The sequence below is a fragment of the Cricetulus griseus genome (genome assembly GCF_003668045.3).
Source record: "Cricetulus griseus strain 17A/GY chromosome 1 unlocalized genomic scaffold, alternate assembly CriGri-PICRH-1.0 chr1_0, whole genome shotgun sequence".
Taxonomy (NCBI): Eukaryota; Metazoa; Chordata; class Mammalia; order Rodentia; family Cricetidae; genus Cricetulus; species Cricetulus griseus.
The window spans coordinates 233,643,676-233,657,719 of record NW_023276806.1 but is presented as its reverse complement, the minus strand read 5'-3'; the positions used below and the strand labels follow the sequence as shown (position 1 = coordinate 233,657,719).

The 14,044-nt window shown below is 50.3% G+C and overlaps 1 protein-coding gene across 1 annotated transcript; it reads right to left on the bottom strand.

Moving 5' to 3' along the window:
- Positions 1–581: 581 nt before the first annotated feature.
- On the bottom strand, positions 582–13,840 carry Armc12 (armadillo repeat containing 12). Its single transcript, XM_027389042.2, is given in 7 exon segments — positions 582–2,603; positions 3,076–3,147; positions 3,264–3,437; positions 11,800–11,934; positions 12,143–12,288; positions 13,135–13,179; positions 13,182–13,840. Coding segments are annotated over 7 exon segments (1,113 nt in total). The 5' UTR covers positions 13,378–13,840; the 3' UTR covers positions 582–2,258.
- Positions 13,841–14,044: the final 204 nt, after the last annotated feature.

The following is a 14,044-nucleotide window of genomic DNA, read 5'->3' as shown; positions in this document are numbered from 1 at the left end:
AAATTACATTTATTAACTGTTTACGGTGTGTGGAGTGGCACTTTCTGCCATGGCATACGTGAGGTCAGAGGACAGCTTGCCGCAGTCGCTGCTCTCCTCCTGCCGCTGGATGCTGAGGATTGAACTTGGGTCCTCCAGCTTGGCAGCAAGCACCTTTACCCACTGAGCCATCTTGCAGGCCCCCGACACATCTTTCTCTGTTTAATTCTTTAGAATACACAGTTTTCAGATTTGTTTAGACTTGCTCTGGGGAAGCCAGACGCTCTGACCTGAAGACGCTTCAGCAGCCTGTAGAGAGAGTGAGGACCTGCCATCAGGTGGAAGGGGACAGCCCTGATTGAGCCCTCAGCTGACTACAGAGAGTCCTGGCCAAGGCCAGACCAACCACAGCTTAATGGAACCAGACAAGTCAACCAAAAACACTCCTAAGTTCCAGAGATAACAAATAATTGTTGGTTTTTGTTTTTAAGTCTTTGGGCAATCACCCCAGAGAAGTGACCATCTGTGTCTTCTCCATGACGACTTCATAGCACAGCTCCTCTAATGTCATCACAGCCCCAAGAGGCCCATAAGTGCTATTTTTCTATTTATTTTTATAGACAAGGAGACTGAAGCTCAAACAGGATCATCCCTCACCCCAGGTCACACAGCTAATAGAGAACAGGACAGGATTCACACCCAGCACTCTGACTCCAGCGCTGTCACTCTTACCTAGTCTGTCTGTCATTCTCTCCCTTGATGTCACCAAATACTTTCAGTTCTTCCTCCACAGCCCCACTGTGGCCACCGATACGTGAGCAAATGTGCACACCATCCTTCCTGGCGGCCACTTTGAGAGGCAGGTAACACAGGCACGGTGGTCCCTTTCCCTGTTTAATACTCAAGAACATGCCAGGGTCTTCCTCCGCTCCTCAGTGGGAGTCCCTAAGCAAGCTATGGCTCTTCTCCAGCCAGGGCTTGTAGGGGCATGTGGTGTAAGAATGTGTGCTGGGCCAGCAAGGTGATTCAGCAGGTAAAGGTGTTTGCTGCCATGCCTGGCAACCCGAGTTCAATCCGGGGATCCACGTGGTGGAAGGAGAGAGCTAACTCTCCTCTGGCAAGTTGTCCTCTGACTTGTATGTGCTGTGGCATGGCAGGGGTACACACACATATACAAACACACACAAAATAAAAATGCAAAAGTGACTTGATCGTAGGGCGTTGTATTCGGGTTCTCTAGAGGAACAGACCAATAAAATCTGTGAGAATGTGCAGTGTAAGATACACATACTTCACGAGTGCTGGGATTAAAGCCATGTACCACCATGCCTGGCTTAAACCAGGTTCTAAATCCAGGATGAGGCAAGCCCCACTGGTGTAGCCTCTGGTAAGGCCTGGGGTGGATGGCGACATGTCTCAGCAGGAGCTTGTGTGCCACCAGACATATCACCAAACAGAAGGTCAGAAAGAGGCCTCTCACAGCCTCACGAGCACCTCCCACAAGGGCCCACCTTTCATTCCCACACCATTCCCAACAGGATGGCCTGGGGCAGAGTCTTCAAGCATAGCTGGAGGACTCATCGGAAGAGCACTTGATACGCTTGCTTGCAAAGGACCGGGGTTCCCAGCACCTGTACCTCCATTCCAACACAGGCATGCACACACAGAAACACACAGAGACAGACACAGGAGGCACGCACAGACACACACAGAACACACACACAAAGACACACATAAACAGGTTTTAAAAGACGTCTAAGGGATGACTTGAGGGATGAAGTATTTGCCATGCAGACATGAGAACTGGAGTTCAGATTCCTCAGAACCCATGCAAATGCCAGACAGGCAGAGCGGCTGCCTGTCCCAGCAGCCTTGAGGCAGAGGCGGGGATCCCCAGGATAAACTGCCTGGCAAGGCTGGCAGTATTCGTGATAAGGTTTGAGTGAGACACCCCACCTCAGTGAGTAAGGTGGAGGCGGCTAAGCCTGACATCAAGTTTGGGTCTCCACATGAGCAAGCACACACAAGAGGAAACACACACACCACACCAAAAATGGAAAAACAAAAACAGATTTGAAGAGCAGCAACAGAAGGAGGGAGTCAGTCTCCCAAACACAAAAGTGGGGTGTGTCTGGGAGACTCGCCCATGCTGTACCATGGCCTAGGCAGAGGTTTGATGTGCAGGACCTCCACCCAGGCCCTGGGAGGCAACGGACAGACTTGTGTTTCCAGAAGCCTGGCACTTCCCTCCCATACGCATTTATTGGTTTTCCTCAACGTTACTCCCCGTCTTTGAAGTAGGAATGGCTGGGACGGCAAGTAGGACGGCAGATGGAGGACCGGGACCCCAAGTCCTGGGGACACTGTAAGCTGACAATGACTTTGCAGGCTTGGATCTGAACGTCCTCCTCGGGGTGGATGACCAGGGAAAGCAGTCGATCTGCCAGTCTGGACTCGTCCCCAAACAGGGCTTCGTGCAGGGACTGCTCGTTGTAATGCCACTTGACCGCTCGGTAGTGGGAAGCCTTCCGACCCTCACTCAGCCGCTCAGCAAACACCAGCACCTCCAAGAGCAGGTTTCCTGGCTGCGAGGACTGGAGGAGGTTCAGGAAGTTGGAATGCACCTGTGGTGGGGGTGTGAGAGAACTCGTGAGCCCCGGCCCGTCCTAAAAGTCTCATGCTTGGCTTCCCACTGTCCCCGCTCTCTCATGAGCCCTACGTTTGCATTTCCCGCTCGCTCTCATTTTCCAGAGAAATTACATCACAGTGAGAGAGCACGAGTGATTTCCCGAGATTCAGTTTAAGCCTCCGTGTGTGAGGCTGGAGGGGTGGTTTAGCGACCGAGAGCTCCGAGTGCTCTTGCAGAGGGACCCGCGTTGGAATCTCAGCACCCACGTGCGTGGCTCACAACCCCCTGTCGCTGCAGTTCCCGGGGTTCTGCTGCCCTCTGCTGGCCTCCGCGGGCACTGCACGCACACACACGTGCACGCACCCGCGCACCTTAGAAAGTAATCTAAAGAAAAATCTACGCAGCGAACCCGATCTTCACGACCCCTGCGTCAGCATGCCTTCAGCCCTCCCTCCATCGCTCTTCACCTGGCAGTTGAGAATGTCATAGAGAAGGTCGTTCTTCTGCGCCAGGTAACTCAGCAGGCGGATGGCTTGGACCTGAAGGAACAGCAGGAGAGGGCGGGTGGGTCTCGGCCGCAATGGTGGCTTGAACCTCCTCTGCTCTTCCCCTAGTTGCTGCTCCGGCACTGCCGGGGGCCCGGGTGGGCAGGCACCTGTGCCAGGATACAGTCTGACTGCATGATCTCCATCAAGGAGGACATCACCCGCCTCAGCTGCGGGTGCACGTAGTCCGGGAGCGGGAGGTTGTTGAGGAGGCGAAGGCCAGCTACATGCAGCTCCATGTCCCAGATGGTAGAGATTAGCTCCAGCACCTTGATGGAGTGTTCCTGGGGTGGAGAGACAGGCCTGCTCTCATATGGTGACCTCCCTGGCCACTACCCACTACCTTGAACAGCCTCAGTCAGCCACGCCCACTCACATGGGTGTTTCTGCCTCTGGGCGCTCTCTCAGTCTTCCTAAACCTTCCGCCCAAACCCCTCTTCTCTGCTTCACCAGTGGGTAAGGTCACCAGCCCACCCGCTAACCCCACTTCCTCCCCACCCCAAACCTGCTTCCTTGGTCCTGGCCACTGGTCTCACATTCCCTGCAAGACTCTTGCATTATTCTCTCTCTCTCCTCTCTCTCTGTCTCTGTCTCTGTCTCTCTCTGTCTCTCTGTCTCTGTCTCTGTCTCTCTCTCTGTCTCTCTGTCTCTCTCTCTCTCTCTCTCTCTCTCTCTCTCTCTCTCTCTCTCTCCTCCCCTCTCTCTCCATCTCCTTCTCTCTCTGTCCCCCCCACCTCTGTCTCCTCCCTTCCTTCCCTTCCCATCCCTCAGAAAATCTTTTCGGTTTTATCTTCAAACTCAACAAAAGGGGTTAGTGAGCTGGCTTAGTGGGTAAAGTGGTGGTGGCACAAGCTGTCAGGACCCCGAAATGCACATAAAAGTGAAGAGAGAACCAATCCCACAAAGTTGTCTTCTGACCTCCACACATGCACTGTGGCACTTGCGTGTGCTCACACACACAGTAATAATTTTTTTTTAATCCAGTAAAAGGGCTGGTGAGGGGCTGGAGAGATGGCTCAGGGGTTAAGAGCACTGACTGTTTTTCCAGAGGTTCTGAGTTCAATTCCCAGCAACTACATGGTGGCTCACAACCACCTTGGATGAGATCTGGTGCCCTCTGCTGGCATCCAGGCAGAAGACTGTATACATAATAAATAAATAAAATCTTAAAAAAAAAAAAAAGAAAGAAAAGAAAAAGAAAAAGAAAAAAAGAAAAAAAAGGGCTGGTGAGATGGCCACCAAACCTGACAAACTGAATTTGATCTCCAAGTTCCCCGAGGTGGGAGGAGAGCCGGCCTCTGCAGGCTGTCCTCTAACCTCCGTAAGCGTGCTGTGGCTTGTGCACGCCACATGCACACAATAAAAAATGCGTAGTTTCTGTTTTTTTGTTTTGTTTTGTTTTTTTTAAATCCAGCCCAAGAGGCGGGCGGTGGTGGCGCACACCTTTAAGCCCAGCACTTAGGGAGGAGACAGGCAGATTTCTGTGAGTTTGAGACCTGCCTGGTCTACAAGACCTAGTTCCAGGACAGCCTCTAACGCTACGGAGAAACCCTGTCTTGAGGAACCACAAAACAAACAAAAAAGGGCACAAAAGCAAACTGCTTCTTATCCCTCCCCATTTCTACCAACCCTCTTCCAAGCCACCACCATCTCTTACCCAGATTTCTGCAACAGTGTCCTGTCCCCCACCTTCCTTCCCGCCCCCTGCAACTTTGCTCACGACACCGGGAATCTTAGGTATGCTGCTTCTCCTCTGCTCCAGCCGCTCAGTAGTCCTTAGAGACGCTGCTCACCCTCCCATTGGCTCTGCTCCAGTCCCCCTGATCTGCAGCCCTCATGTCCCCTCTCATAGCGAGGGGCTCAGTTCCTTGAATATCCTTGAACATTCCAGCAAGTCACGTGCCTGAGGAGGCTGCACAGGCTGTTCCCCTGCTGAGGACCTTACCACAGCTGTACTCACTCTCCTATATCCTGCAAGTCTTTCCTGTAATGTCACCTCAGGGGGTTTCCTCTAACTGCACGCCCCATGTGATGGCTTTCATAAAGAAAACCATCAAACATACTTGCAACATGTTTATAATATTAAATCTAAAATATTAAGCAAATTATTTTTATTCATATAATTATAAGTTCACAGGAAGCTGTGGTGATAAATTGTTTGTGCTCTAACAAATAAAGCTTGCCTGGAGATCAGAGGGCGGAACTGGCATAGAGGCCAGGCGGTGATGGCACATGCCTTTAATCCCAGAACTTGGGATCTGTGCCTTTGATCCCAGCACTTGGGAGTCACAGGCCTCTAATTCCAGCACTAGGGAGGAGGAAACAGGAAGTGATATGTCTGGGTGGAGAGAAAAATATAAGGTGGGCAGAGACAGCGGCTCCCCCATTTCAGGCTGAGGAGTTGGCAAGGTAAGAAGTGGCTGTGTCTCCCTGATCTTTCAGCATTTACCCCAATATCTGACTTTTTATTATTAAGACCAGTTAGAACTGGAGATACAGGAAGCTACAAAATATTTAGCCCCCTTGCTCATTCCCTCAATAGATACGTCTTACCCAGTCATAGTACAATACCAAAACCAGAGAGAAGGTATTGGCAGTGTGAGTCCCCCCATCTGCATCTCATTACACATCTTGGTGACTGCCACCACCACCAAGATGTCACTCCATTGGAACTGTCCCAGGGATCTCTCCTTTGGGATCCTTTACAGTCATTGCCACCTGTTTTCCTACTCCTGGCAAATGCTGATCTGTCTTCCAGCTCAATAACTTTTGGAAATCTTGTATAAATGAGATTATGCTTCATGAGACACATTGAGAAGGCTAACTTGTCACCCACCATAATGCCACTGAGATCTACCCAAGTCATATGTACCAACACTGTCACCACTCTTTGTTACTGAGTAGTGGTCCTTTGAATGGATAGACTTCGGCTTGACCAACCACCTACTGAAAGACGAGTTGAGAGCCTTTAGTTTGAACCTATTTGAAATAAGGCTGCAATGAGTAATTGTGTACTATTTCTAGGCAGCTGTAAGTTTTCATTTCCCTGAGATAAAAGCCTACAAGTGTAACTACTGGCTGATAGATGTCTATTTAATGTTTTAAGAAACTATTGAGCTAATTTCCAGCATGGCTGCTCTCCTGTTACATATATGCATCAGCAATGTGGGAGACACCTAGTTTTGCTACATCTTTGTGGCATTTGGTGTTGTCAACTATTTTTTTTTAAGATTTATGGATTTGTATCTATGGATGTGCCGTCTTCATGTCTGCACACTAGCGGAGGGCATCAGATCCCATGGGACTACAGTTATAGATGGCTGTGAGCCATACCATTCAGATGCTGAGGTTTGAACTCGGGACCTCTGGAAAAGCAGCCAGTGCTCTTAACCACTGAGCTGTCTCCAGCCTGTCAATTTTTATTTTTAGCTATTCTTTTAATTTTAAAAATTTTAATGTTATGATTATGGTTGTGTGTGAGGTTACAGGGTGGGGTGAGGAGCATGGAAATGGAGGAACTGAACTCTGTAGTGTGGAGCTCCAGGCTCTCTCCTGGAAGCTGTTTTCTGGTGATCTGGGAGGACCAGGGCTTCAGGCAACAGAGAGCGCTAAGGCACTGGGAGGCAGTGGCAAGTGAAGACCTCAGGAAAACTGTTTTCAGAATAGTCTCACCCTAGAGCTCCAAGCCAGCCTCAAACTCACGATCCTCTGACCTCAGTCTCCTGAATGCTAGGGTTACAGAAATACACCATGATACCACCTTGGACCAAGCCTTTCCTCTCCTGCAGGCAGGTCTACAGTAACACTCCCAGGACTGCGTGGAGGTGTGTACAGCTTGCTCATGAATTATCAGGGAAAGAGCAAATGTCCAATCATGGACACACAGTGAGGTGGCCACAAAGCAGACCGCTGTGTATTGGCCACTATCAAAAGAAGGAAACAAATCATCCAGGAAAGGATAAACCTTGGTCTTTTTAATGTTTGGGGTGTGAAAGCAAACCACACATGTATGTATGATTTGAAATGCCCCTCCCCCACTCATGTTTTGGGTCCTTGGTCCCGGTTGGTGGCACTGTTTTGGGAGGCTGTGGAACCACTGAGAGGGGGGGCCTGGCTGGTAGGAATGGGCTGGGAGAGGTGGGCCTTTGGAAGTTAGATCCTTCTCTGCTTCCTGGTGTTCGATGGCATGCACCCCCATACCACACACTCCCACCACCATGGGCCAAGCTGCTGTCATGCCTTCCCCACTGTGCTGAACTGAAATTGTGAGCCAAAATAAATATTTCCTCCTTTCATTGTTTCTGTTGCCCTTGTAGCAGTAATGCTGCAAAGTTAACTTTACAGGAAGCTGGCATCAGGGGTGGGGCTCTTGCTGACCACTTGTCAAACATTGTTGAACACCTGCACTTTCCCTGTGTGGTTCTTAGGCCTTTAGAACTTGTTTGCAGAGGACTTTGGAAAAGCTTGCAGATATAGGCTGGAAACTCCCCAGAACACTGGAAGTGGAGGTTGATGGGTGATTCTGGGGGCTGTTGAGAATAATAGGACACTCATAGACACCAAACGATACAGAGAACCTCTGTGAGGATTCAGGTGGGGAAGGAGGAACGGGCTAAGAATTGGAGCACACATTATCCAATCCATGTTTCCTAAAGAATCTGTCTAGATTTTTCCTGTGCCTTGAAATTTTGAGTGAGGCTGAATTTTAAAGGCAATAGGCCTATTGATTTGATGGAGCAATTTTAAAGACAGCACAACATTCAGGCTGTGTTATTGTGGCATGGTAATTGTTAACCACCTTTAGCCAGGCTCACAGTGAAGATTGGGAGGAAAGAACAGAGCAGAAGGATCTGAGCACATGCAATTTGTGCACGCATCAGAAGAGTGCATTTAAAATTGCAGAAAAGTGGCCATGCTTGTTAAGGAGATTGACACCATTAAAGAAAAGGTGAACACTTTGCATGAGCCAACAGGAAAAGGTGACTTCTAGCATTTGAGGTGACACCTCACTCCAGGGTATGAAAGTGCAGATTCACTAGCAAGACTTTCCTTTCAAAACAGAGGGCCATTGGAGTGCCCTGTGGTCAAAGGGCCACCTAGAATAGTGTTCAGCTGCCCTGGCAACTCAAAGGCCACTATGGCTGTGGTGCAAGGTGGCCCATCCACTTCCCAAGCTGGCAGCAAAACTTGGCATCATAATCTCGGCCTGGATTTGCAAGAATGACAGGACAAAAATTATGGAGTCAGGGGCTGGAGAGATGGCTCAGAGGTTAAGAGCAGTGGATGCTCTTCCAGAGGTTCTGAGTTCAATTCCCAGCAACCACCTGGTGCCTCACAACCATCTATGGTGAGATCTGGTGCCCTCTTCTGGCAGTGCAGGCATACATGCAGGGAGAACACTGTATACCTACCTACTAAATAAAATTTTTAAAAATTATGATGTCATAGATGCTTCCACCAAGGTTCCAGAGAGCAGAGAAACCCAAGCCAGACGAGAAACCCAAAGCACAAAAGCCAGGCAGTGTTAGAGAGCTGTGTTCCTTCCCAAAGCCCCTGAGAGGGCTATGTATAAGGCTGTGAGGGGGAGACTAAGTTGCAATGGAGACTCCAAGAGAAGGGATGCCAGGAATGCGGGATGTCTGCTGAGGAGAGCTGTAGGAATTAACAGAGTGGAGCCAGCCCAAGAGAAAGACTGCAAACGCAAGACCCTAGGGGTGGGATTGCACAAGCAAGCTAAGCTCTTTGGTACTCCATGCCACAGGGCTTCAGCTGCCAGACTTGGAGCTACAGGAGTTAAAGTCTGCCCTGCTGGGCCCTGCTCCCATCACACCTCTCTCCCCCCACCTGCCTCCTCCCTCTTGGAATGGGAGTGTTCCCTTTGGGGTTCTGTGTTGGGAGTGTCTTTTTGACTTTACAGGGCTTCACAGTTAAGAGTCTATGCCAAGACGCAGGAAAGTTAACCTGCAGACACTGTGGGAACTGTTCAGACTTGGGAGACTTCAGGAGATGGACTAAATGCACTCATTATGCATAGGACATGGAGTAGGGAGACACCATAACCACGCCTCCTAAGGGCTGGCTACAGGTGTACCAAGGAGGCGTTCAAGCTTGGACACCTCTTTCAGATGACTTTAGGGTTTAGTTATAATAGACATAGTTAGGATGTGACATAGCAGGTTATTGTGCCTTCTTGTATTTCACCCTTATGATTGTTAATTATGGACACTTTATACTGTTAAGTTTTAATCCTCTTTTAGACCTAAAGGGGAATTGTAGGGAGACATCGTAACCATGCCTCCTAAGGGCTGACTACAGGTGTACCTGTTCACGCCCCATAGGGACAGTTCAAGAGTTGGGGGACACACGTGGGAAAGCCCCTCTTTTCCTTGCTGCTTTGGCTTGCTCTGCTTTCCTGCCGGTTGGCTAGGGGACTCTAAGTAAAGCATTTTCCCTAAATAAAATATACTAACCATTGCCTGATTACGTATTGGTAATTCGCCGCCAACATGGCTATGAAACTTGGGGCCAGGGGATGAATTTTATAGTTAGAATAAGAAGTATAGGGGCTGAAGATGTGGCTAGGGGTTAAGAGCCCTTGCTGTTCTCACAGAGGACTCAAGTTCAGTTCCCAGCATCAGTGAGGTGGCTCAGAGCTGCCTCTAAGTCCAGTTTCAGGGGACTGTGTCTCCCTCTTCTGGCCTCCAAGGTCACTGCACCCATGTGTACATAACCCTTCCCCCAACACACATACACATACATTTAAAAATGAATATAAAATGTTCTCCGCAGGCAGAGGTTTGGCAGGATCTAGAACCGTTTGGGAGGGGGGACCTAGTTGGCTGCAGTGGGTCACTATGGGTGGGGTTTAGAGGTTACATCCATTACTCTGTCCCCCCCCCCATTTTATATGCTAAGCACAGCCTATGCCACACACTCCACCACCACAAGCCGAGGGGCTCCGCAATGGCCCGGAGCCCCTGAAACAGTGAACCAAAGTAAACCTTTCCTCCCTCAAGTTGTCAGGCGTCGTCCCTGTGAAGCACAAAGTCACTCATCCACAACCTCCCTGTGCACACAGAGCTCAGACACAGCACACTACCATACAAAGTGCACAAATGCACCCCCAGCATCAAATGGGAGGCCAGGGCGTGTGAAGGAGCCATGCCCTCTGGACTGGGCACGTTTGGGGAAGGTGCTGCCTGCATGTATACACGTGGAGGTCAGAGGGCAGCTTGAGGGAGTTGGTTCTCTCCTTCCACCACGTGGGGCCTGGGGATGGAACTCAGGTGGTCAGGCTTAGAGGCAAGCACTCCTACCCACTGAACTGCCTTGCCCTGGGTTTTGTTTGAATTGTTATTATTTCTGCTTCAAACACACACAAATATGTTTTAAGCAGGACGGTGGTGGCACACGCCTTTAAACCCAGCACTCAGGAGGCAGAGGCAGACAGATATCTGTGAGTTCGAGGCCAAACTGGTCTACAAAGTCAGAGTGAGTTCCAGGACAGCCAGGACTACACAGAGAAACCCTATTTCGAAAATAGTGTGTGTTAAATATTTAACTTTTTACTTCTTAAAAACATGGTTATTGTGTGAGTGTGAGATTTGGGGTACATGTGCGTTATGCCTGCACATGGAGATCAGAGGACACTTTTGGGGGTCAGTTCTCTCCATCACTGGATTCTAGGAATCAAACTCAGACCAGCGTTTTTAGTATCCCAGCCCTTAGCTATTTTTAACTGGTGAGAAAGAAACATTTTGCTAGAAAGAGATTTGGGGTCAAAGACCTTATATTTTAGATTTTTTTCCCCCTGAGTCAGGAATGGCCTTCAACTCCTGACTCTCCTGCCTCCACCTCCAAAGTGCTGGGACTACAGGTGTGTGACACTTCAGCTAGCTTCTGTGGCGCAGGAGGCTGGGCAGTCAAAGCCAGGGCCTCTTGCTTGTGAGGCCAGGACTCCCCCAGATGAGCTAGTTGGGTTTGCTGCCTTTGCTTTTTAAATATTTTGTAACATCCTTGTGATCAGCCCTTAGGTCACCAAAAAGACTAAGCCAGGATTAGGGGACAGGAATATTTAGTCCCACTCCAAGCTCCACAGAGGGAGGTGGCAGAGCTGGTGGCCACTGGTATTGTCACCCCTCCATGGGGGGGGGGCTGGGCGTGTGGGAGAAACTGAGCAGTAGGGTTTGGCCTGCAGAGAGCAAGCTCCCATCCTTCTCCCAACCTTGGCCTATTTCTCTTCTCTTCTGTGTGGCTGCTGTTGAACTATGGCACCTGGTCATTTCAGCACATTCTCAAGCCTAAGGTGAAGGCATGGTAACCCCAGCTTCACAACCAGCCTGCCACCAGGCGGACAACATCTAGCATTGAAATGAGAGGCTCCAGGGAGTTACATGGTTATTAACTCCAATTGTGTGTTACGTGCTGGTGTTAAAGACTCTGAGGGGCTCTCTGCTCTTTGGGGGTCCGGGGCCATCCAGATGTGTGGGGATGAGAGTGGCCTTGAATAAGCAGACCACCATCTCCTCACTTATCTCTGGGTTAGAAACTCAGATTCAAACAAACTCAGATTCAAAGGGCCATTCACCCTATGCAATTGAAGGACCCAGACCCCAGGAACATCCAGTGACCCCTGTGCAGGCTCACCTGGATCTTGAACCTGAATTTTCTGATGCCAGAGAACGCTTTGAGGGCATTCAGAGCTTGGATTTTGACACTGTTGTCATTGTCATCCAGCATTTCGCCCACCAAGCTGATGTCATCGATAGTACAAGCCGAGGCCTAGAGAGTGTGAGGAGAGACAGGAGAAGCAGGTGCCCTGGGCCCACTGTCCCCCGAGTCTCTGAGACCTCCCTCTGCTGCCACCAGCCAGAAGGACAGGTCTGAGGATGCTGCCTGGGCAGTCCTGGGGTTAGGGGTGAGTTGTAAGCCAGGGAGGGGCAAGACTGACAGGGAGGGTCTCCCTCCTCACCCCCCCACCTCTCCTCACCTCGGCCTCCAGCAAGTACACACAGCGGGTGATACTGTGCAGGATCATACTCTTGGCATACGTATCCTGCTTGCACTCTAGTGAGTTGAAGAGTTTTCGAATCTCACCCGAGTCCCGCCCGTGGCGCTCTCTCTCGATGGCCAGGCCTAGACAGCACCCAGGTCCACAGTTCAGGATATGGACTTAGAATTGATGAAAGCCAGGGGCTGGGAAGTGGCCGAGAGGGAGGAGCTGAGAACAAAGGCTTTTCTAAAATGAAGGCTTCTGTTGTGTCCGGCATTTCGTGCACTAGCTGCACAGAGTAGTCACCGCACCAAGGACCGCGACGACGCTGAACCATCAGCCTTGTCCTGCTGGATTGTCTGTTCACAACCACAGCTTTCCTGGTGTACAGCAGTAACAGGCAGTGCTTGTTCTCACCGATACCCCGGCAGATGACACCAACAATCTCAAAGAAGTGACCCTTTCCCTGATGGCACAAAGTACCCTATGGGGACTAGAGGGATGGCTTGGTGGTTAAGGACACTGGTTGCTCTTCCAGAGGACCCAGGGTCGATTCCTAGCACCCTCATGGTAGCTCACAACCATCTGTCACTATAGTCTGGCAATCCAATACCCTCTTCTGGACTGAGGGCATTGCATGAAAGTGGTGCACATATGTACACACAGGCAAAATGCCCAAACACATAAAATAAAAATTTAAAGTACCCTATGACCAAGTAAGAAGCTTTAGGCAAAAGGTGCCCCCAGCTTCTCTTTCCCTCAATGTCTCCAATTCCTGGGGGAAAGCAAGATAGATAAATCTCTTGATTCCACTTCTAATACACAGATCAGAGAGAGTGGGGTCCTGGGAATGATTCCTGGGGTCCAGCTCCATAAGCTCTGCTATCTTGGGACCCCCCAAACTATCTTCAATAGCAGAGCCTTGCCTCAGGTGCTGAGGGGGAGGGAAACTGAGGCAGGCTGGGAGAAAGAAGGGAGAGAGGAGTCACCTTTGGGCGTTTCCCCAGGGGAGGCCTTGGGAGTAGGTACCTCTTGGGCAGATCCCTCTCCCCAGGGACTGGACACTCACGGGCGATGCAGATGGGTGAGTTGGAGCAGAGGGGCGGATGACATTGTATGCCAGCCTTGATGGCCTTGTACAGCAGGTATATGGCCCCGGCGCCTGTAGCTAGGCCCACAACGCTTTTGCGGAGGTCCAGCTCCTGCAGGCACCGGGGAATGGTCTTGCCCATGTCTTCAGCGCTGCCTTGTGTCTAGGTGGGAGCTAAGTTCAAGGCACCTGCAGAGAACATTCTGGAACCAGAACCCTGGCAGGGCCAAGAACCGGGGTACTAGAATTGGAACCTAGGCAACAAAGGAAACTGGGGTGTTGAGGGGGTTAAGGGTGGCCCTCAGGGAAACCGGAGGCCCAGAGCTCGTCAAAGGAGAGAAGACTGACTGGGCTTTGGGAGGCTGTGGAGATAAAGCTGGAGACTCTGGGGTAGAAGGTAGGGAGGGCTTGCGTGGGGCTCAGAGACAGTACTTGCCTGGCATGGGCAAGGCCATGGGCTCATCACAGCACATTTTTATATACTTTTCATCATTTATATCTTTATAGACAATATCTCCCTATGTAACCCTGGCTGACCTGGAATTCAGTTCTCCTTGCCAGGGTTAAAGGTGTATGCTGGGAACTAAACTCGGCTCCTCTGGAACAGCAAGTGCTCTTAACCCCTGAGCTGTCTCTCTACCTCCTCGCCTTTGTTTTTTGAGACAAGGTATCAGCTAGTTCAGGCTGTCTTCCATCTTACTGTCTTGTTAGAAGAATAACCTTGATTGATTCTCCTGCCGCTACCTTCCAGGTGCTTGGTGGGTTACAAGTGTGGGCCACCATTCCCGACCTGTTTTGTTGTAGGAGTG